General features: G+C 41.3%; 2 protein-coding genes across 2 annotated transcripts; both read right to left on the reverse strand.

Annotated features, from left to right (window-relative positions):
• Positions 1–4,312: 4,312 nt before the first annotated feature.
• Positions 4,313–5,053, reverse strand: LOC109076740 (stonustoxin subunit alpha-like; the record flags this gene model as incomplete). The annotated part of the gene is made up of 1 exon (XM_042740308.1): positions 4,313–5,053. A coding segment is annotated over one exon (519 nt), but the record flags the coding sequence as incomplete, so codon positions are not given.
• Positions 5,054–6,171: 1,118 nt separating this feature from the next.
• Positions 6,172–24,663, reverse strand: LOC122139935 (tripartite motif-containing protein 29-like). The gene is made up of 4 exons (XM_042740309.1): positions 24,044–24,663; positions 6,864–6,959; positions 6,630–6,784; positions 6,172–6,175 (listed from the first exon to the last, which is right to left on the reverse strand). The coding sequence occupies exons 1-4, from the start codon at positions 24,434–24,436 to the stop codon at positions 6,172–6,174; spliced, it is 648 nt and encodes a 215-aa protein (XP_042596243.1). The 5' UTR covers positions 24,437–24,663.
• Positions 24,664–24,965: the final 302 nt, after the last annotated feature.

The raw sequence follows: 24,965 nt of genomic DNA on the forward strand, positions 1-24,965 counted from the left end.
ACATTCCTGCAGTCACCATGCCAATTGCATGGTCCCTCAGAACTTGCAACATCTGTGGCATTGTGCTGTGTGATAAAACTTCACATTTTAGAGTGGCCTTTTATTGTGGCCAGTCTAAGGCACACCTGTGCAATAATCATGCTGTCTAATCAGCATCTTGATATGCCACACCTGTGAGGTGGATCGATTATCTCGGCAAAGGAGAAGTGCTCACAAAGACAGATTTAGACAGATTTGTGAACAAGAGTTTATCAAGATATCCTACAGGATAAGCTCAAGGTGGCTGTCTGCAAGCTGAAGCTTAGAAGACGCTGGGGGATGCAGCAGGATAATGACCCTAAACACCGGAGTAAATCTACCACAGAATGGCTTTGGAGACAAAATTCACCTTTTGGAGTGGCCCAGTTAAGTCCCGACCTCAACCCGATAAAGATTTTAAAGAAGTTGGTCTGTCAGGGCATCAACAATACACTGGTTGCCAGATTTCTCAAGGTGTAAACTGTTCTACTTGCTGCGGGAGTTTCACTCGTTCATTCATTGGAGTGTTTACATTCCTCCGCAAGCGTACGTGAACCTGGCTTTGCAAAAACTCACTTATCAGTTTACAGAGACAGAGCAACAACACCTGGACTCTGTTTTAATCATTCTCGAGGACTTTAATAAAGCAAATCTTTTCCTGTGAACTGCCAAAATGCAGACAGCATGTTATATGTCCCACATATATAAAGGATGCATATCACTCTGTCCCATAGGCAACTTTGGGGCTCTCTGATCCCTGTTTGTTTCATCTTATACCAACATACAGGCAAAAACTTAAATCTGCTAAACCTTTAGTAGAGACTGTAAAGAGATGGACCAATGAAACAGAGCAGGATTTACAAGCTACTGATTGGAGTGTTTTTGAAGCTGGTACCACCGATCTGGACAAACTCACGGAGACTGTAACATACTATATTAGTTTCTGTGAGAATATATGCATTCCTACCAGGACTTATTTAACATTGAACAATAATAAGCCATGGTTTACAGGCCAAAGAGGAAGCCTACAGAAATGGGGACAGAGTCTTGTACAATCAGGCCATGAACACACTGAATAAGGACATTAGAGTGGCTAAAAGGAGCTACACTAAAAAGTTGGAAGATCTGTTCACTTCCAATGACTCAACTTCAGTGTGGAAAGGTCTGAAAGCCATCACAAACTACAAGACACCATCCCCCTGCACTGAGGCTAATCAACAACTTGCTGAAGACCTGAATGAGTTTTATTGTAGATTTGAAACCCTCCACACCCATTCTGAACATCTCGCTACACAACCGTTAACACTTCCTGCAACCCCCTCTCCCTGCCTCCTGCACTTAAAATCAGTGAGGACGATGTGCACCAGGTCTTCAGGAAGAACAAAAGAAGAAAGGCACCAGGCCCAGATGGTGTGATACCAGCCTGTCTGAAAACATGTGCTGACCAGCTGCCCCCCAGATCTTTTCACAGATCTTCAACAGATCTCTGGAGTTGTGTGAAGTCCCTTCCTGCTTTAAACGCTCCACCATCATCCCAGTTCCCAAGGATGAACCCAATAAAACCCAAGATAACAGGACTTAACGACTACAGACCTGTGGCTCTAACATCTGTCGTCATGAAGTCATTTGAAAAACTGCTTCTGTCTTTATCTGAAGGACATCACTGGACCCTTACTGGACCCCCTGTAGTTTGCTTACCGAGCAAACAGGTCTGTGGATGATGCAGTAAACATGGTATGGCACTTCCTCCTGCAACATCTGGACAAAACAGGGACTTATGTGAGGATCTTGTTTGTGGACTTAGTTCGGCTTTCAACACCATCATCCCAACAGCCCTCCAGACCAAACTGACCCAGGTCTCTGTTCCTAGCTCTATCTGTCAGTGGATCACCAGCTTTTTGACAAATAGGCAATAGCTAGTGAGACTGGGGAAATTCATATCAAATAGCCGCTCAATCAATACTGGTGCCCCTCAGAGATGTGTTCTCTCCCCACTGCTCTTCTCCCTCTACACCAACGACTGCACCTCTAAAGACCCCTCTGTCAAGCTCCTGAAGTTTGCAGGCGACACTGCAGTCATCTGTCTCATCCAGGATGGTGACGAGTCTGCTTACAGAGAAGAGGTTGAGCAGCTGGCTGTCTGGTGCAGTCTTAACAACCTGGAGATGAACACGCTCAAAACAGTGGAGATGATAGTGAACTTCAGGAGAAACCCCCCTGCACTCCCCCCACTCACCATCATAGACAGCGCTGTTGCAGTGGAGTCATTCAGATTCCTGGGAACCACCATCTCCTAGGACCTGAAGTGGGACACTCACATTGACTGCTAAAACAGTTCTACTCAGCCGTCATTGAGTCTGTCCTGTGCACTTCAATAACTGTCTTGTTTGGTTCAGCTACAAAATCAGACATCAGAAGACTACAGAGAATGGTTTGGACTGCTGAAAGGATTATTGGTGCTGCCCTGTCCACACTTCAAGAACTGTATACACCCAGAGTGAGGAAAAGGGGTCAGAAAATAACTCTGGATCTCTCCCATCCAAATTATTCCCTTTTAGAACTTTTACCATCTGGCCGGCGCTTCAGAGCCACAAATACCAGGACAGCCAGGCACAAGAACAGTTTCTTCCCCCAGGTAATCTACCTCATGAACAGTTGTATGTTCCCCACATTATGCAATAAAAATGTGCTATAATATTTTATTTATTTGTTACCACCTCCATCCTAGTACATCCCTGCATCTCATTCTATTCTATTCCAGTCTATCATCTATAGCACAACTGTACATACAGTTTATTTAATTTTCGATTTATTTTTCAGTATTTGTCTATATATTAATTAAGATATGTGCACTTTCAGTATTTGTCTATTTATATTTACATGTGTCTGTGTACTGGAATTTTTGTATACAATTCCTTGTATGCCACAAGTATGCTTGGCAACAAAGCTCTTTCTGATTCTGATTCTGATTTGAATAATTCAGACAGGATCTTTTCCAGGCCTACATCCTTGCTATTCTTAAGTGCCCAGATTGCATTTTTTGTGTCAAGGTTTATTGGTAGATTGGGTATAGAGTCAAGAAGGCTGGGATCGAATGCTGTGGTTGGTGCTGGCTGGTTTTGGACTCCCGTGAAGTGCTCCACCTACAGACACTCATGTTCTTCTCGAGTAGGAAGTGCTTAAAAAAACCTAGAAGACATTTGTACAATATGTTTTGGCCCAATATCTAATGTATGGCATATCAAGTAATAACAGTGTGGGCAAATTTCATATTTTTAAATTGCATATTTACCAGGTCAATCACACAAGAAATTAAGATTATATACAATAATGCATCTTAGCATTTGCAATTCAATATTTATATTTTAAATATTTAAAAAATTCAAAATGTATATCTTTCCTTAGACCCACCCTGAGTGAGCTGTCCGCCACTGTGTCGGGGAAGACAAGAATGTCTCTGATTAAGTGACTGAGGTGTTTTGTTGTTGGATGTAATAGTGAACATAGAAGTCGTCATTTAATCTCGACATCTAAGTTGCTGAAGACGTAGAGGATTAATGTTACTTTCGTTTTTGAAGGGAATGTGCCGATCCCCGATCTGCCTAAATGTGTCTATGTTCATGCAAATCATTCATGATCCAGCTTCATGTACAGAAAAAGTAAGTATAAGGGTTTTTTATGAATCTTTGCAAATCGCCTTTCCTAATATGTGCTAGTTAGCAAGTTTCGAGGCTTAAGTTTACAGTCTGCTCATCACCTGACGGAAGAGAGGGGCGGGGTCAGCAGTGCTTATTAGCATTTAAAGCAACATGGACTAGAACAGCTTGCTGAAAACAGAGCTGATTTTGACGGGGTAAAAAGGGTGTTTTTTACATTACCCACTGAGAAATTTTTAACCAAAGTATGTTTTGTAGACATTTCAATAAGACCCTAAAGAATCAATATCAACTTGCGGAAAATGGGCATCCAATGAGCCCTTTAAATTAAAGAATCAATATCAACTTGCGGAAAATGGGCATCCAATGAGCCCTTTAAATATCATGGTACTAAAATACATGTACTGCATGACACCAGAAGACAAAAAAAAAAAACAGAAAAGGGCCGGTGCTACATGAAATGAATAATGAAAATGATTTATTGACTGTGTGTGATCATTTGAATTGAAAGGTAATTTTAATAGTAATAATAGAAATTATTAATGTGATACTACATTAAAAACTAAATTACTGATTTCAATCAAACACAAATAGAGAAAAGCACAGAAACACAAGCAGGACATACACACACACTGATCTTACTGTCTATATTAGGATATATTGCACACATTTATTCTGACATTTATTCATTTATTGCACACATTTATACGTTATTTTACTCACAGAAGTTCAGTTGCACTATTAATTTCATGAAGAGAAAAGAAGAGACTTTATTATTATTTTATTATCTCACTGTTACTGATTCATCATGCAGCTCAAAGCATTATGGGTAGAATCTCTCATCAGTCTATTCTGATTCATCAACACAGTTTCACTGATGATACTCTCTTAACAACATTAAACCCAGGATAGAGTGGCTGAGTGAATGTGGTCTGGACTGTGTGGATGAGGCTCATTGTGTCAGAGACGCTGTAGAAGGACAGAGTTCCTGCACTGTGATCTACATACACTCCTATTCTACTGCTGATGGATTTCACAGGGAGATCAGTCTCTATGTTATTGTGCCTGAATGAGTATTTGGAGGGAAAGCAGATCAAACTCCAGGACTGATCATTACATCCAAACCCACACTCATTACCCCGTCCCTTCCTGCTGATGCTCTTATATGACACTGATATAAAGACACGAGTCCCACTCCACTCCAGCTCCCAGTAACAGCGTCCGCACACACTCTCTCTACACAACACCTGAAACCAATAATCAAATCTGTCTGGATGATCAGGATACGGCTGCTTTTTTTTAGTTTGAATAATCGCTCTTTTCCTTTCAGACAGACGGAGCCATTGATTCAAAGTGTTCGGATCCAGAGTGAGCTGATGGGAATCTGATGGAGATAAAACACATCAGAATCAGGAATTATGAATCTGTTTGATCTTTTCATGTAGCTGAACTCTTCATGTTCAGTGTATCATCAGTGTCTCAGCACAGATGAACAGATATCTGTGCAGATCATCATTTACATCATCAATTATAAAACTCTTCTTTGGCCTTCTACAGGAAGAACATGAACACAGTGAGTTTTTCTGCTGGTTTTCTTACTGACTTACATTGTAGGAAGTCGTTCCTGGTTCTGGGAACAATGTAGGTGAATGTGACTGTGGAAATCAACAGACATGAACAGTGTGATTCTCATGATCCTGATTTCATTCCTAAGACATTTCTAATATGATGTTCTCCATGATATGAGAAGATGATGGACTGGTTTCTGAGAGCAGATGAATCTCCAGGACTTTACCTCTGTCTGAGATCTTCTTGAGCTCCTCTTTGCAGAAATCCTCCAGTTTGTCTCTCAGCTGATGGACAGATTCTCTCAGATCATCAGAAGAGAAGAGAGAACTGAAGAGATCATCATTTACGTCTGTAGATTCGGGAGGTGCTGAGAGAGACTGAAAACTCTACAGAAAACAGAAATCAAACTCATCAGCTCCACACTTCACTCAATAACCTGCAGGAACATCAGATTTGTGCGGCTCTTGTTTTTCGACTGATCTTTAGTAACTCGCATCAATCAAGCCCTTTCACAGCATCAGTTTCATTCTTCTCATATTCATTACATCAGATTAGAGCTACAGATTCTAGTATTTGCCACTTAGACTATATGTGAACTTTCTAGGAAATAGTTTTGGATGGATAAAACAACTGCTAAGAACATAAATGTCCATCTAACTGCTCAAGCGGAATCATTTGGATGATAAACCATATCTGCTAAGAATCTGCTTAGAACATAAATGTCTGTCTAACAAGAAGCATTCTATTGTTTATAACTTTAAAACGGTTAGAGACACTGAAACTTCACAAGGACCCTTAAGACACGACCAGGTTTGGTTTAGTTTCATTACACACAAGCACTGCTAAAATACAGCCTCACTTCATGTTTGGGGTCAAATTCATCAATGTGTTATAGACAAATAAAAACCAATTTAACCAGGTTTGAGGATCACCTGATCCAATTTTGATGAACATAACTCAGAATCTGTAAAAATTAGTTCACTGTTTTTTACCGTGACATAATAAATCAGAGGGAAAAATTAGGTAAAAGTTGAAATGTTAATGAAGTTTTGAACTGTTAGTGGTGGTAGTGGTAGTTGACCAATAAATATATCTTCCAGTAGTTCAGAGAGAAATTATTCCCATGAGATTTCCAGAGCTGAAAGCCATTTGTAAGAGGTGTCTCTTTCAAAAGATGATGATCAGCTGAGAGTCTGACTGATGATTATATAATAAGACACTAGTGAAATGTTTCTCTGTGAGTCTCTGTCACAGCAGGATCTGCTCAAGTCCACTATGATCCTGTTCTTCTAGATCTGTGTTACCTGCAGGAACTGGATGTGATCCTGTGTGTGTGAAAGCTGCTCCAGCTCAGCGTCTCTCCTCCTCAGATCATTGATCTCCTGCTTCATTCGCTCCAGTCGTCCTTCAGCTCGACTCACTGCAGTCTTTTCCTGTTCTCTGATCAGTCGTATCAGCTCAGAGCAGCTTCTCTCAATGGATGAGCGGATGAGCTCAGTAAAGATCCTCTCACTGTCCTCCACTGCTGTCTGTGCAGAGCGCTGTTAGGACACACAGTGATTCAGCTTCAGTGAGTCTGAACTGAGACGAAGACAAACTTCTCTTCTTCTCCAGACTCACCTTCTGAGACTCCACAGTCTCTCTCAGCTGCTGAAGATCTTTCTCTCTCTGCTGGATTCTCTGCTGGAACATCTTCTGTGTCTCCTTCAGCTGCCTCTGTAGGACAAACAGATGATAGTGAATCTCACAGAAAATTACTGGCACTAAATCATCATGTGAACAGATGAATTTAGTTAAAGAAGAACTGATAACTAATGGCTGTAGGTTTAAACTCCAGAAGTGATGATCAGTTACAATCATCATACATGAATTACTACAAGTTTAAGTGTCATAAAAGTGATATGTGTATAAGTGGTATGGGTGCTGACATAAACACATATTTTTCCATCTCAAATATATATATCAAAATAACGACCTATGCTCTCAATGTCAAATGCAAAAATGCTAATTCATGCGTTCATGACATCAAGGTTAGATTATTGTGATGCTTTATTGGGTGGTTATTCTGCACACTTAATAAACAAACTACAGTTAGTCCAAAATGCAGCAGCTAGAGTTCTTACTAGAACCAGGAAGTATGATCATATTAGCCCGGTCCTGTCAACACTGCACTGGCTCCCTATCAAACATCGTATAGATTTTAAAATCTTGCTTATTATTTATAAAGCCCTGAATGGTTTAGCCACCTCAGTATGTGAACAAGCTCTTATTGCATTATAGTCCTCCACGTCGGCTGCGTTCTCAAAACTATTGTTTTTTTTTGATAATACCTAGAATATCAAAGTCAACTGTGGGCGGCAGATCCTTTTCCTATTTAGCGCCCAAACTCTGGAATAACCTACCTAACGTTGTTCGGGAGGGAGACACACTCTGTCAGTTTAAATCTAGATTAAAGACCCATCTCTTTAACCTAGTTTACACATAACACACTAACACATTTCTAATATTCAAATCCGTTAAAGGATTTTTAGGCTGCATTAATTAGGCAAACCGGAACCGGGAACACTTCCCATAACACCCGATGTACTTGCTACATCGTTAGAAGAATTGCATCTACGCTAAAATTAATCTGTTTCTCTTTTATTCCGTGGTCACCGTAGCCACCAGATCCAGTCTGTATCAAGATCAGATGGTCACTGCAGTCACCCTGATCTAGTGCGTATCCAGCCCAGATGGTGGATCAGCACCTAGAAAGGACCTCTACAGCCCTGAATGTCAGCAGAGACCAGGACTAGAGCCCCAGAGACAGATCCCCTGTAAAGACCTTGTCTCAGACGACCACCGGGACAAGACCACAGGAAACAGATGATTCTTCTGCACAATCTGACTTTGCTGCAGCCTGGAATTGAACTGCTGGTTTAGTCTGGTCAGAGGAGAACTGGCACCCCGACTGAGCCTGGTTTCTCCCAAGGTTTTTTTCTCCATTCTGTCACCAATGGAGTTTTGGTTCCTTTCTGCTGTCGGCAACTATTCAATGATGAACTGCCTTCAACTGAAAATTGAGTGTTTACTATTGTCCTTCTGCATTATTGACACAATTTTTTCTATTTAATACTGTAAAGCTGCTTTGACACAATCTGTATTGTTTAAAAGCGCTAGATAAATAATGGTGACATGAAACGAGGGGTCAGCAATATTTTCAGTGTCAGTGTCTAGTTTAAAATACCTGTTTTCTCTGTCCTCTGTTCTGCAACTGATACAATTTTGTTGTGGTTTTTATGTCCATCTATCGTACACAGCACACATATGAATTTTTGGTCAGTGCGACAGAAAACCTCAAGGAGCTTCTCATGTTTCTGGCAGATCATCTCCTGCAGTCGTCCAGTGGCATCAGTCAAATTGTGTCTCATTCCTTTAAACCTACTCTCGTGTTGTTCGAGGTGATTCTGACAGTAAGATTTCAGACACATCAGACAGGACTTGAACGCTTTGTATTTTCTTCCAGTACAGACGTCACACTGCACATCTCCAGCTCCAGCATCACAGTCAGCAGGACGTTTCCTCTTCTTCAGTTTCTCCACCACTTCAGCCAGCATGGTGTTTCTAGCTAAATCAGGTCTTGGACTGAAGGTCTGCCTGCACTGAGGGCAGCTGTAGACTCTCTTCTGAACCTCCTGATCCCAGCAGTCTGTAATACAGCTCTTACAGTAACTGTGTCCACAGGGAATGGTCACTGGATACTTCAGGAGATCCTGACACGCTGGACACAAAAACTCATCCTGAAAAAATTCTAGCTTCTGTGCATTATTTTTTACTGCTGTATTACAGAGACTCAAACACACAACAGCTCAACCTCAGTTTTAGTTTCTCTTTCTCTGAACACACGTGTTTCCTGTTTCCTGGTTCGGTATTTGAGGTGCAGTTTTGGGGATTAATAAGTTACATGTAACGGAATTGCATAATTTAATGACAAAATAAATGTAACTGTAATCAGTTACTGAGAAAAATATGTAATTAAATTACAGTTACTTACAAAAATGTTAAAAGATTACGAAGGGGATTTACATTTGATTATTTTCACCACATACACAACCCATATACAGTTTAATTTAATTGACTTCTTTCATAAATTGCGGTGACTGCTCTAAAATATGAGACACCAATGTTTCAGGAGTTTAGGACACAGATTAGGAAATGTTTATTTGATAAATAAATAATGATAAATAAATGATAAATAAATAATTTGATAAATAAATAAAATGAGTTCTGGCATGAAACTCTAGATGGCGCAGTTCGATAGGTCTAACTCAATCTGACTCAATGACATCATCATCACATGGCCTTGCTGCTGTTTTTTGATCGTAGCTCCGTGTAGCTTTGTTTTTTCTGTCTTTTTTATCTTACTATCACTCTCTGTTGTATAAAGTGATAAAATATAACTTAATTCCCACCATATTTCTGATATTATCTATCAGTCTAATCTGATTAATTTGATCGTTCACTTTTATTTTTCCAATAAAATCCGCCAGTGCAGTGCACCTGCATAGCGTTAGCACTCATTAGCTTGTCATTAGCGTTTCCACTCGTGCCTATTGCTGTTTTCTTTTCTCCTCTCTCTCTCCAGTTTTTCACAAGTTCATCAAACAACTGGTAGTAAGAATCTTTTCCATCAAGCACTGTGAGTAATGGCTTCTTTTGTTTACTCCTCTGCTATTGTTATTTGCATGCTGCTTGCCACATGTATAGTTTATCTATCTCTGTCGGTGATGATGAGGGATTCACATGTGATAAATGCAGGGAAATAGTTAGGCTGACAGAGAAGATTTCAGAATTAGAGACACGCACTCCAAACTTTAATTGAGGGACAGTAAGAATGTGAGGGCTCTAGATAAGGCTTTGGATGCGTCTAGCTCAGGGAGTCCTGTACATCACCGTTGTTCGGTTCCGGTAACAGGGCCTTTGCAGCAGGACAACTGGGTGACTGTGAGGCAGCACAGTCGTGGGGTCTAAACACCGCTCTTCTGTTCCATTCAAAACATTAAACAGCGGTTCTCACCACTCAGTGATGCACCCACTGAGAGAAACCTGATGAAAGTGTTCTAGTTATTGGCGATTCTATTGTACGGAACGTGCCATATAGCATTCCCTTCCCAACACCAGCCACCATAGTCCAATGGTTTACAGAGGAAGCCAGCAGCGCCGTGGACATCTTGGCCAAATTTAAAGTCATGGCTAATGCTAAACGTAAATACAGTAAGATTGTGTATTCATGCCGGTCCTCCCTTGTTCTGTCGATGTTGTACCGCCCTACGCTGTCAGATTTTCCTACCTCCATGTAAAACAGTGCCGGTTTGAGTACAATTCGACAACGAAAAAATGCTGTTGATAAAAGTATGGTTTATTAACATCTACACATACCATAACCCTAAACCTACCCTTAGAGTCATGCATACAGTACAGTACTTTATGTCCTGTTCATATTTCTTTTGGGTGGAAGCTAGAAGCGAATACTTTACATGAAAAACCAACAATGAATCTATTTTTTCTGAGCCTATTAGATTGTGTTGTTGATTAAAGTCTATACCTAAAATCCCCACACCTCCAAAACCTACCCTTACAGTGATGCAGATGCAATTTAAATGTTGTTTTAGCATGACGAAAAAAGAAAGGACGCAATTATTGCTCGCACGCCTAGTTCAATGCGCAGTAAATCACTGGCAGCGACCACCAAATCTGCCCAAGGGCTAGGTCTATATAAATCGTAACGGACACCCCCGGCCCGGCCTAATCGACTGTTTGACTTCGCTGGTCTTGGGAGATCAACTAAAAAAAACATTAAAGAGGTGTTGTGCACTTGCAAGCACAATTTCAGACACTGTATATGCTCTGGCCCCTCCCTGCTTACCGAGGTTGATGAGACTGCATAGCGAGTGTCATCACTCAATGGCTGGATGTCTAATTGGTACCCGCCAGAATAACATGGTTTCCATAGACAGTTGGACAAGCTTTTGGGGCAGACCTGACCTGTTGAAAAGAGATGGTCTTCATCCCTCCTGGGGTGGTGCCGCTCTTCTCTCTAGCAATATGGCACATAGTCTTAGCGTTGGATTCTTGACTTAACTGGGGCCCCAGGTTCAGGACGCAGACGACTGGCTAACCTGACCGTCGCCGGCTAGCCGCTCCAGTCACAGAAGTAGTTAAGTCTCAGCACATAGAGAAACTCGTTCACCTAGATATCACACTATAGAGACTATGTCCCCTGGTCCCCGAACAGAAATAACAAAAAAACGTCCAAAAACCAATTAAGATCAACAATTTTAATTGAGGTTCAACCAATAAAAAAACAGATGCAATAAGTAATCTTCCTGATGTATCCACGATTCCTTGCCCTTATCAAAACCTCAGAACAACTTGATGATGTAACAGAAACTATGGAATCTCTCTTTCTAGTATTTTAAATACAGTTGTTCCTTTACGTTAAGGAAGGTTAAGGAAAACAGTCTGACACCGTGGTATAATACAGTGGCTAAATTAATGAAAAATTTCCCCAACATCATTGCAGTAATGACTTTATGAAGCTACTTTACTTCTAAAAATCGATACTATTAGAGATAAAATTGTAACCATGCAGTCATTAGCTACAGTATTGCATCGAACTGTATGCAATATAAGATCCCCCCGAGGAACAGTTCCTCACTCATTCTGGCACTATAGAGGAGAGGAAGAGGTATATAAATTTGTTAAAATCATCTAAAACCAACAACATGTATGTTAGGACCCCTATTCCATCTAAAAACTCTAAAGAGGTGCTTCCCAGAAGTCATAAGATCCTCTTCTGACAATTGTGTAATTCCTCACTGTCATTGGGATATATCCCCAAACCGCTGCAAACTGGCTGTTATTAGGCCTCTCATCAAAAAAACCATAACTTGACCCCAAAGAACTAGTTAATTATAGACCCGATCTCGAATCTCCCTTTTCTGTCCAAGAGACTAGAAAAGGTAGTATCCTCCACAATTATATTCCTTCTTAGAGAAAAATGGTATCTGTGAGGATTTCCAGTCAGGATTTAGAGGCGTATCATAGTACTGAGACTGCTCTCCTTAGAGTTACAAATTACCTGCTCTTATCATCTGATGGTGGTTATATCTCTCATTAGTACTAATGGATCTTAATTTTAGCGCTCGACACTAATTGACAACACCCATTCTTTCTTGCATAGACTAGAACACTTTTTGGCATTAATGGAAGTGCATTAGCATGGTTTAAACTCATACTTATATGACCACCATCAATTGTGAGCAGGAATGAAGAGGCATGTCATATCGATCACAAGTGCAGTATGGAGTACCTCAAGGTCTCAGTACTAGTTTCTCATTACTCTTCACGCTTTATTGATGCCCTTGGAAATATCATCAGGAAACATGGTGTTGCCAATGCACTGTTATGCTGATGATACTCGGCTCTATATTTCTTCAGCGTCCGGGCTAAACATACCAATTTGAAAAAAACTAATGGAATGCATAGTCAATATAAAAAACTGGATGAGGAGGAATTTACTGCTAAGTTCTGAAAAAAAACAGAGGTGTTAGTTATAGGACACAAGCCTCTGCATGGTAATAACCTAGAGCGGCTTTTCGTCTAAGCGCTGATGGCTGCTCTGTCAATTCTTTATTCATCAGTTAGGAACCCAGAGTTGTACTATTTGATAGCAATCTTTCAGCCAGAAAGCTACTGTTTCTAGCATTTGTGAAACTGCATTTTCCCGGTCTCAAAAAAATATATCTAAATTATGGCCTATGCTCTCAATGTCAAATGCAGAAATGTTAATCCATGCGTTTATGGCCTCAAGCGGTTGGATTTTCATTAATGCTTTATTGGGTAAGTTTGTTCTTTATCAAGTCAGAGGTGTCACTGCAGTCACCCTCGGATCCCGAGTATCGATATCCAGACCAGATGGTGGATCAGCACCTAGAAAAGGACCTCTACAGCCCTGCAAGACTTGGCGGAGACCAGGACAACTAGAGCCCCAGAGAGACAGATCCCAGAGGCAACCACTGGACAAGCACACAGAAACAGATGATTCTTCTGCACAATCTGACTTTGCTGCAGACTGGAATTAAACTAACTGGTTTCGGCTCTGGTCAGTGTAGAGCACTGCCCCCCGACTGAGCCTGGTTTTTCCCCAAAAGTTTTTCTCCCATTCTGTCGCTGGTTGAGTTTCCCTTGCGGCTGTAAGCCTCTGGCTTTGCTTAGTTGGGGACAACCGACACGACGTATTGAAACGTTGCGGCCGTTGCACGGATACCGTTGTGGGCTGGGCTGCATGATGACATCACTGAATTCAATGATGATCTGCAGCACAACAGTCATTTTGCATTAGCACTGTTTTTCCTAATTAATGGCTGATGAAGTTAAGCGCGGCTCAAATCTTTTTGTTTGTACTGTATGATAAAGGTGACTTGACGGCTTGACTTTAAAAAGGAGAGGGAAAGCACTTCCAATCGTTGTGTTCTTTGTTAGCAATGGTTTACCTCAAAACCGCGATAAAACATCTTTGGACGTAGCCTGGTATCCAAGTACAGGACAGCAAAAAAGTACTTGTCTCAAGAAAACGCCAGGACGGACTGAAATCCTGCAGGGAGTACAAGGATTGGACAGCAGAAGACTGGTGCAAAGTTATTTTCTCTGAAGTTCCCTTCCGACTGTTTGGGACATCTGGAAAATCAATTGTTCGGAGAAGAAAAGGTGAACGCTACTGTAATTTTTGGGCTACTGGATGAGTTTTGAAAATGGTGGACTTTACTATTGCAATCTCTTAACATTACACTCTGAACAGAAAAAAGCAACTGGTCCCCGTTTTCCTTACAGCAAAACACACGCTAAAGGGAAAACACAACATTAACCAGAACCTTTCTTAAAGGTACCATAACCTGTTTTCATAACATCTCTCCCTCCAAAGCATGAACATTATCCCCTCAACATAATTAAATCAAAACTTCCTCTTTAAGACCCCTGTACCGACTATTTAACTCTCATTCCCACTATGAGCTAACAACTTCAGCCTTTAAGGTTCCTTTCTTCTGTCGTTGTGATCTCCGAACAGTCTCTGCAATTTCCCCAAGTGGGGGTGGGTACACTGTCCCTGGGCAAAGGGTCTCCAACTGGCACTGCACAACCGTCTCCCCTCCAACTCTGTGGGATGGCAGTGCTGAGGGCCCCAGCATCTCCTTTTGAACTCGGAAACTCTCCTTGTTTCCAAATCCAGCAGCTTTTGCTCGAAAACCAACTCCAATGCTCTCTGACGCGTGCCGGTTTCTAAGATGATCATGATGACGTTCGGACTTCCCGCCCGTTGATAGTCTCAACATCACAAGAGCGAAGGACCACTTTCTTTGAATATTGATCCCGGTAACCAGCGCTGACTCTTGGCGCAAATTACTGACAAAGACAGGCCTCCCCCTCTCTGAAAAACTCCGTTCTCTTGCATGCCTGTATATCATGCCCAAGCTTTCTGCTCGTTGCTGGATCTCACTTTCCCTCCCCACGTCCCCGTGATGCAGCAAAACTCCCAAGATGAGATTCTTGGTTCTCCGCCCCAGCAACATCTCTGCGGTGCTAGACCAGTAGTATGTCTGTGGGTACTCGGTACTGCAACCAGAAAAGAGATAGATAGTTTCGCATGTTGCCCCTGGACTTTTCTTAAACCCTCCGTCAGCGTCTGCACCGCTCTCTCGGCCAGCCCATTTGAAGCCCGCAGGGGGAAAAGGGGCTGGACGGAAATGTATAATTACCCCCATTCTTCTTCGAAATTTTGGGAAAAACTCTCCCGTAAAAGTTGGCCCCATTTCAGAGACACATACATCCGGCAAACCATGAATAGAAAACACTTGTCGCAGTGTGTCAATTGTCACGGGGACGCGTGAGGTTTTCAAGATGTGTGCTTCCAGCCACTGGTTGCAGGCATTCACCATGACTTAAGAAATTCGGCCCCATGAATGGGCCCGGCAAAATCAACAGGCAACCTAGACCAAGGCCTACTAGGGCCTTTCCCCAGGCTGAAGAGGAATGGTGGGGGCATTTTTTGGTTTTCCGCACTCCTGCAGTGCTGAACCTTGTCTTCGTATCTCGATCCATATTTGGCCACCAGACGATGCCTGCTAGGCTGTTCATGCATGAACCCCCGGATGGGCTATGTGGACCTCCTGCCAGCACTCTGGCTGCTGGTGGCGGTCTACCACCATCTTGACCCCACAAGATGCAACCCTCCTGAACTGAGAGCTCATTTTCCCTTTTCTCAAAAGGTTCAATTCTCTGTCCACAACGGCCGGCCAGCCCTGGAGGATAAATCTTTTGAATTTTGACAGACTTTGTTCTCTCTCTGTCCAGGTTTTGATCTGCTTCGCGCTCACTGGTGCGTCACCTCACTTCTCCAACTGGAGTTTTTGACTTTCCATTTGTTACTCCTGCTTTCCTTTTTGCCAAATGGTCCCTTCTGGCCACAATTCTGGCACACTGCCCTCTTTGAATATAACAAGGAAGGTGCAAAGTAGAGCTCCCCCACACATCGTAAACATTCTACTGCTTTCCCTTTAGCAGCCTTAGTCACCCTGAAACACATCACTCTGTGCACTGCTGTTTGCTTTCTGAATGTCTTTGGCATGTAATGCTGCCGACTCCATACCTTGTGCAATCTCCATTGCCTTGTGAATGAAAGCGTTGCTCCCCCAGCAGCCTACGCTGAATTACATCATCATTAATATCCCGCACACTAGGCGATCACCGCAGCATGTCCTCCAGCATGCGGCCCCAAACTCGCAATCAGCTCAGAAAGCTGGGCGAAGCTCGGCCACAAACTTTGCAATAGAAGTCACCAGACTTACGAAAATGGCTGTGGAACTTGAAACGCTGCAACTATCACTGAAAGGTTTAGGGCTGTGGTGGTTCTAGTGGGATCAAGGGTCGATTAAAATCTTTGTACGGCAAGTCTCTCCCCCGGCTTCCGCGGCGTTGCTAAGTTTCTCATGAGCTTGTAAGTTTTTGCTCCGCAGACACTTAACAAGATAGAGCGCTTTTTATCTTCATCAGTGATCTCATTTCGCGGCGAAGCTCCAAAAATGCTCCAAACGCTCCGTATTACTCCAGCCAGTTGTCACAACTGTCTTCCACAAATTCCCCCCACAGTTCCGAACATGCGCCATTTTTTCAATATAATCAATCCGTGCAGGTTACTTCACTGTCGCCAACCCATACGATTTGTTAGCTGAACTGTGTCGTGTTATCCTCGTTGCCAAATATGTAATAAATGGAGTCCAGTCAGAGTTTAGCACATCAGGGACTTTACTATCGCAATCTCTTAACATTACACTCTGAACAGCGAAAAAAGCAACTGGTCCCCGTTTTCCTATACAGCAAAACACACGCTAACTAAAGGGAAAAACACAACATTAACCAGAACCTTTCTTAAAGGTACCATAACCTGTTTTCATAACAGCTTTAATGAGTACTTTTATTTTAGGTAAGTTAAGCTTTTTTCATAACAGTATTTGTGACTTTTTTGTCTCACAATTCTGAATTTTTTCTCAAAATTGCGCGCCCAAAAACAACACCATGAATAAAGAATGGTATCAAAACATTCTGTAAGAGTGACTTCCAATGATCCATGAGCAATTTGGTGATGATCCGTGCATCTTCCAGCCTGATGGAGCACCATGTCACAAAGCAAGAGTGCTAAATAAGTGGACGCGAAGATCATTACGCTGAAAATTTTTAAATCCGTGGCCAGGCCAACTCCGGATCTCAATCCACTAGAGAACCTGGGGTCAGTCCTTAAAATTCGGAGTGTGGACAATGCAGAAGCCACAAATTGTGATCAACTACAGGCAGAATGGATCGTCCCCGGATTTAGGCCTATACGCTAATATCCATCATGCCAGAGCGAACTGCAGAGGTTATGAAGGACAAGGGTCATCACTGTAAATATATTTTTTGCCAATAAATGCCTATGCTTATCATTGTTTTTCAGTATACCATAGAAAAATGTGGAAAAATAATCTACAAATACTGAAAAACGAAACCTCTGACAAAACCCAAAATTCAGGTCAATGGCCAAAAACTTGTTTTTTGCCCACGACTGTTTTTTGCGCGTGTGGTATACCCGCACAATTACGTTTCCTGTAAAATTGTGGGGATTTTCCTCAGGACTTCTATATATTTTTTTTTAAAATGGTGAAAAAACAATTTTTTTTTTGCCCCTAACCCAAGCCATACCCCTTACAAACACCCCCCCCACTGCTCATTTTTTAAAACTTAATATTTTAAATATTGTTGTTCCCCCAGAAATTTGAGGTTTTAACTATCCCCTTGTGGGGACAGTTGGTTCCCACAATGTTACCTAAAGAAGGACAACATTCCATATCTCTCTTCTCACTCACCACAAAACACACAACACAAAAAACACCACACACACCACATCAACCGTTGTTTCCTTGAATTGTGGGATTTTTCCATAGACTTCGATGACATTTTTACACAGGGCTGGTCCCCACAAATGTTCAAAAATTTCAGGTTTTACTATCCTTTTGGGTCCCCACAACTGTGCACATAAACACAGGCCACTCAACACACAACAATTCATCATCGTCATTCATTCAATTATATATAGGTAAATATTTATCTATTTATATATATATATATTCTATCTATAATATCATATCTATATATATGTTATGTATGTTTATATGTATGTAGTATGTAATGTATATATAATGTATGTATGTATGTATATATATGTTGTGTATGTATGTATGTATATGTTATGTAATGTATGTATGTATTTTGTATGTAATGTATGTATGTTATAGTATGTAAATGTATGTATAGATTATGTATGTATGTATGTATTATATGTATGTATGTATGTAGTACCCTATAGATATGTATGTGTATTTTATATGTGTGTGTATCTAGATAATATATCTGGGTGTAGAGTATAGCTATATATATGCTTGTGGTGTATATATATATATAATGTGTGGTCTATATTATAGGTGTAGTATATAGAGATCATATAGATATATATGTGTAGATTATTATATAATGTACAGGTGGGTAGGGAAAGTATTCATAAGTACCCCCCCCCCTTAAATTTTTCAAACTCCTGTTATATTAGCCGCAATTTTCCTAAATCATTTAGTTTAATTTTTTTCCCTCATTAATGTACACCACAGCACCCCATATTGACAGAAAAACACAGAATTGTTGGACATTTTTGCAGATTTATTAAAAAAAAAAAGAAACGTGAAATAGAATATATCACATGGTCCTAATTATTCCGACCCTTTGCTGTGACGACACTCATACCTGTTCCATCAGGGGCCCCTGTCCATTTCTTTTGTCGATCATCCTTGGAGATTGGTTTCTACACCTTCATTTGAGTCACGCATGTCTGTGTTATTTTGATTACTACGTGATTGATCTTGATTAGGAAACGCCGCACACACCTCGATATATAATGCACCCTTACAGCTCACTGTTGCATGGCGAGCAAATGAGAGAGAATCATGAGGTCAAAGGAGGAAACTGCCTGGAAGAGCTCAAGAGACAGAATTGTGGCAAGGCAACAGATCTTTGCCAAGGTTACAACAAAAAAAAAAAACTTCTGCTGCACCTTACAGGTTCCATAAGGAGCACACAGTGGCCATTCCATAATCCTTAAAACTGGAAGATGTTTGGGACGACCAGAACCCTTTAGCTGCTGGACTGGGGCCGTCCGGCCAAAACTGATCTATTGGGGGAGAAGAGCCTTGGTGAGACAGAGGTAAAGAAGAACCCCCCCAAAGATCACCTGTGGCTGAGCTCCAGAGATGCAGCTGTCGGGAAGATGGGAGAAAGTTGTAGAAAGTCAACCATCACTGCCTGCAGCCCTCCACCAGTCGGGGCTTTTAAGTGCAGAGTGGGTCCCGACGTAAGCCTCCTCCTCAGCAACTTGCACTCGACACACGAATAGCCCGCATGGGGGAGCATTGGTGCTAAAAAACAGAGCAATAAGATTCTATGGTCGTGATTGAGATACCAAGACATAAAACTTTTTGCCCTTATTCTAAGCCGGTATGTGTGGGTGAAAACCGAGGCACCCTTCTCATCAACCTGGGTCCACTGACAGTCCCAAACAGTGAAGCCTGGTGGTATTGGCAGCCTTCATGCGTGGGGGGTGTTTTTTCAGCTGCAAGGACAGGACGACTTGGTTGTGCAAATCAGGGGAATCGATGGGAATGTGAGATGAATGCGGTGGCCTAAAGTACAGGGATATCCTGGACGGAAAAACCTTCTCCAGAGTGCTCAGGTGACCTCAGACTGGGGCCTAAAGGTTCACCTTCCAACAAGACAATGACCCCGAACACACGACAGCTAAAATAACGAAGGAGTGGCTTCACAACAACTCCGTGACTGTTCTTGGAAAATGGCCAGCGGAGGGAGCCCTGACTTAAACCCAATTGAGCATCTCTGGAGAGACCTGAAAATGGCTTGTCCACCAAACGTTTACACCATCCAACCTGACAGAACTGGAGAGGATCCTGCAAGGAGGAGAATAAGGCAGAGGAGACCCCAATACAGGGCTGTGCAAAACATTTTGAATCTTTCCCAAAAAGACTCATTGCTTATTAGGCAAAGGGTTGCTTCGGTATAAGACTAATACTGAGCAAGGCGGTCTGAATACTTAGTACCATGTGATATGTTCTTCAGGGGGGTTTTGTTCATTTTTAATAATCCTGCACAAAAAAATGTCAACATCTGTCTGTTTTTCTTTCAAACATGGCACGTCGCGGGGTAGACTCGCCCCCCCAACCGTTGTTGATTTGTGCGGCTTTGTGTGGTTGGACAGATTAATGAGGAAAGGAGAAAAAAAATGAACTTTGAATGATTTTAGCAAATTGGCTGGCTTGGCTAATGAAATATTAACAAGAGAGTAAAAAATTTAAAGTGTTATGAATAATTTTCTATACCCACTGTATATACACAATGCACACAGACACACACGTTAGGTGGTTTGTGTGCTCGGAAGTTATTTTGGGACTTTCCACAGACTATTTCTATTGTTTTTTATGCTGAGAAAAATAAAATTTTTCTATCCCCTAACCCAATCCTACCCTTACAAAAAAAACCGGTATGCATTTTCACCACTTCGGAAATATAAAACTCATTTAGCATTTTGTATATGTTTTAATCCCTCAAAAATGTTAGGAATTCCTTACTTTTCCTCCCAGTGGGGACTTTTGATCCCACAATGATCCCATAACCATAAACACAGGTCTCTGTCGAGCCACAAAACAAAACAAATCTACACAACCACCCCACCCCGGGAAAGCGTGTTGTGTTGTGGAACATGAAGGAAGAAATTTGATGCCGGGAATGGGGATTTTCAATACCATGGGTGTAGATGGTGTTTTATACTGTACCAAACTGTATTTTTTCTATCCCTACACCAACCCTACCTCTAAACCTACCCTTCACAGAAAACATATTGGCAATATATTGAATTTCATGTTAAAACATCATTTTGTATGTGTTTTTTTTTTAAGCCTTTTGTTTTAACGGGGACACAGGAAGTGTCTCATAAACCAGGTAAGTTTTACTATGTTGTTACAAACATTTGTGTCCTCATAAACCATATATACCAGTGCGCTCTCTCTCTCTGTCTCTCAAATGTTGAGTTTTTGTGAATTGAGGGGACTTCCATAGACTACTTCTGTTGTTATCACCCAAATGTCATTTTCTATCCCCTAAACTTACCCCCCCTTACAGAAAACCTGTTTGCATTATTAAACGTTCAGATAAACATCTTTGTTTTTCATGTTTTAACCTCTGTTCTATAATAGAATACATTATTATTATTAAACAAACACACTATATGAGGATTTATTACACACATTTATTCTGACATGTTATTTAACTGACAGAAGTGCAGCTGCAGTATTAATGTCATGAAGAGAAAAGAAGAGACTCTATAACATCTCACTGTTATTTATTCATCATGCAGCTCAAAGCATTATGGGTAGAATCTCTCTTCAGTTTATTCTGATTCATCAACACAGTTTCACTGATGATCCAGATTAAAATCCAAACCCAGGATAGAGCGGCTGAGTGAATGTGGTCTGGACTGTGTGGATGAGGCTCATTGTGTCAGAGACGCTGTAGAAGGACAGAGTTCCTGCACTGTGATCCACAAACACTCCTATTCTACTGAAGATGGACTTCACAGAGAGAGCAGTCTCATTCTTATTGTGCCAGAATGAGTATCTGGAGGGAGTACAGAACAAACTCCAGGACTGATCATTAAATCCAAACACACACTCTTTAGCCCCTCCCTTCCTGCTGATGCTCTTATATGACACTGATATACACACACCATTATCTCCACTCCACTCCAGCTCCCAGTAACAGCGTCCACACACACTCTCTCTACACAACACCTGACACAAATAATCAAATCTGTCTGGATGATCAGGATAAGACTGATCTGTGCCAGTGACAGTAATCACTCTGTTGTTCTCAGACAGACGGAGGCGTTTATATGCTGTGTTCAGATCCAGAGTGAGCTGATGGGAATCTGATGGAGATAAAACACATCAGAATCAGGAATTATGAATCTGTTTGATCTTTTCATGTAGCTGAACTCTTCATGTTCAGTGTATCATCAGTGTCTCAGTACAGATGACCAGATATCAGTGCAAATCATCATTTACATCATCAGTTATAAAATTCTTCTGTCACGTTGTACAAGAAGAACATGAACACACTCAGCAAGGTTTCTGCTTGTTTTCTTACTGACTTACATTGTAGGAAGTCGTTCCTGGTTCTGGGAACAATGTTGGTGAGTGTTTCTGTGGAAATCAACAGACATGAACAGTGTGATTCTCATGATCCTGCATTCATTCCTAAGACATTTCTGATATGATGTTCTCCATGATATGAGATGATGATGGACTGGTTTCTGAGAGCAGATGAATCTCCAGGACTTTACCTCTGTCTGAGATCTTCTTGAGCTCCTCTTTGCAGAAATCCTCCAGTTTGTCTCTCAGCTGATGGACAGATTCTCTCAGACCATCAGAAGAAAAGAGAGAACTGAAGGGATCATCATTTCTGTCTGTAGATTCAGGAGGTGCTGAGAGAGACTGGAAACTCTACAGAAAACAGAAATCAAACTCATCAGCTCCACACTTCACCCAATAACCTGCAGGAACATCAGATTTGTGCGTCTCTTGTTGACTCGACCGATCTTTAGTAACTCACCTCAATCCAGCACTTTCACAGCATCAGCTTCATTCTTCTCATATTCATTATATCAGAGTAGAGCTACAGATTCTAATATTTTCCACTTACACTATATGTGAACTTTCTAGGAAATAGTTTGGATGATAAAACATCTGCTAAGAACATAAATGTCCCCTAACAGCTCAAACATCACTGGAGTCTCATTGTAGGTATGAGTAGGATTTACTCAGGAAAAGCAGCTCAAAATCTTACTTTAGATTGACCATTATTTATAACGTTGTGTAGTGGTTAGAGACACTGAAACTTCACAGGGTCTCTTAAGACACACTCAGGTATGGTTTCAATATGCTGAAACATTGCTAATATAAAGACTTTTTGGGGGTCCTTATGATCATCAATGTGTTACAGGCTAATAAAAAAAGAGTTTTATCAGATTTGAGGATCACCTGATCCAATTTTGATGAACGTTACGCAGAATTGGTACTATCGAGTTCACTGATTTCACAGTGATGTTAAATCAGAAAGAAAAATATGGTAAAAATTTGAGTGAGTGAAGTTTTGAACTGTTGGTGGCACTAGTGGTGTTTGACAGCTAAATATATCTTTCAGAAGAAAGAGCTGAGAGAGAAATCCTAAGAGATTTCCAGAGCTAAAAGCCATTTGTAAGCGCGTCTCTTTCAGAAGAAGATGATCAGGTGAGAGTCTGACTGATGATTATATAATAAGACACTCATGAAATGTTTCTCTGTGAGTCTCTGTCACAGCAGGATCTGCTCAGGTCCACTATGATCCTGTTCTTCTAGATCTGTGTTACCTGCAGGAACTGGATGTGATCCTGTGTGTGTGAAAGCTGCTCCAGCTCAGCGTCTCTCCTCCTCAGATCATTGATCTCCTGCTCCAGTCGCTCCAGTCGTCCTTCAGCTCGACTCACTGCAGTCTTTTCCTGTTCTCTGATCAGTCGTATCAGTTTGGTTAAGATCCTCTCACTGTCCTCCACTGCTGTCTGTGCAGAGCGCTGTTAGGACATACAGTGATTCAGCTTCAGTGAGTCTGAACTGAGATGGAGACAAACTTCTCTTCTTCTCCAGACTCACCTTATGAGACTCCACAGTCTCTCTCAGCTGCTGAAGATCTTTCTCTCTCTGCTGGATTCTCTGTTGGAAAGTCTTCTGTGTCTCCTTCAGCTGCTTCTGCAGGACAAACAGATGATAGTGAATGTCATAGAAAACAACTGGAACTAAATCATCAATGAATACAAGAAAAGTGGAACTGATATCTAATGGCTGTAGGTTCAAACTCCAGAAATGATGATCGGTTACAATAATCAAACACAAATTATAAAGTTAAGATATGATATTAAGGTCTGTTTCACACTGCAAGCTTAAGTATCATGAAAGTGAAACTGACACAGATGTAGAGCTTCACACTGACAGTGTTTCTGTGTAATTAACCTGCAACTACACAGAATATAAACAGACTATTGGATCACTACACTGAGTATTAACTTGATCTCTAGTGTTAAATACCTGTTTCTCTGTCCTCTGTGCTGCAGCAGATACAGTGTCGTGGTTTTTATGTTCATCCATACACAGCACACATATACATTTCTGGTCAGTGCGACAGAAAACCTCAAGGACCTTCTCATGTTTCTGGCAGATCATCTCCTGCAGTCGTCCAGTGGCATCAGTCAAATAGTGTCTCTTTCCTTTAAACCAGCTCTCATGTTGTTCCAGGTGATTCTGACAGTAAGAGTTCAGACACATCAGACAGGACTTGACGGCTTTGTATTTTTTTCCAGTACAGACGTCACACTGCACATCTTCAGTGTAACAGTAAGCAGAAAGTTTGGTGTTCTTCAGTTTGTCACAGTCAGCAGGACGTTTCCTCTTCTTCTGTTTCTCCACCACTTCAGCTGGCATGGTGTTTCTAGCTAAAGCAGGTCTTGGACTGAAGGTCTGTCTGCAGTGAGGGCAGCTGTAGACTCTCTTCTGATCCTCCTGATCCCAGCAGTTTGTAATACAGCTCTCACATTAACTGTGTCCACAGGGAATGGTCACTGGATCCTTCAGGAGATCCTGACACGCTGCACACATGAACTCATCCTGAAGATATCTGGATCTTGCCATGTTACTGCATGAATACAGAAACACACAACAGCTCAACTACACTTCAGTTTCTCTTTCTGTTTCCTGTTTTCTGCAGAGGTGGGTAGAGTACCCAAAAACTGTATTCAAATAAAAGTAAAAGTACCTAAAGAAATATTTACTCAAGTAAAAGTAAAAGTACTAGTCTGAATAGTTACTTGAGTAAGAGTAAAAAAGTATCGGATAAAAAATGTACTCAAGTAGTTAGTTATTACTTTGGGTCATATACTGAATATCTATATTCTATTTTTATTTGGATATATAAATAAAATGTATGTAATGTATACAGTATTTGCTAAAGTTT

This window comes from Cyprinus carpio, chromosome B16, assembly GCF_018340385.1.
Source record: "Cyprinus carpio isolate SPL01 chromosome B16, ASM1834038v1, whole genome shotgun sequence".
Taxonomy (NCBI): Eukaryota; Metazoa; Chordata; class Actinopteri; order Cypriniformes; family Cyprinidae; genus Cyprinus; species Cyprinus carpio.

Excerpts from the sequence above, each read along its gene's own strand:
- LOC122139935 (XM_042740309.1), bottom strand. The coding sequence starts at position 24,436 with ATGCCAGCTGAAGTGGTGGAGAAACAGAAGAAGAGGAAACGTCCTGCT. Across the intron at positions 6,960-24,043 it reads CACAGAGGACAGAGAAACAG|AGGCAGCTGAAGGAGACACA; the intron begins GTATTTAACACT and ends TTTGTCCTACAG. Across the intron at positions 6,785-6,863 it reads AGACTGTGGAGTCTCAGAAG|CGCTCTGCACAGACAGCAGT; the intron begins GTGAGTCTGGAG and ends GTGTCCTAACAG.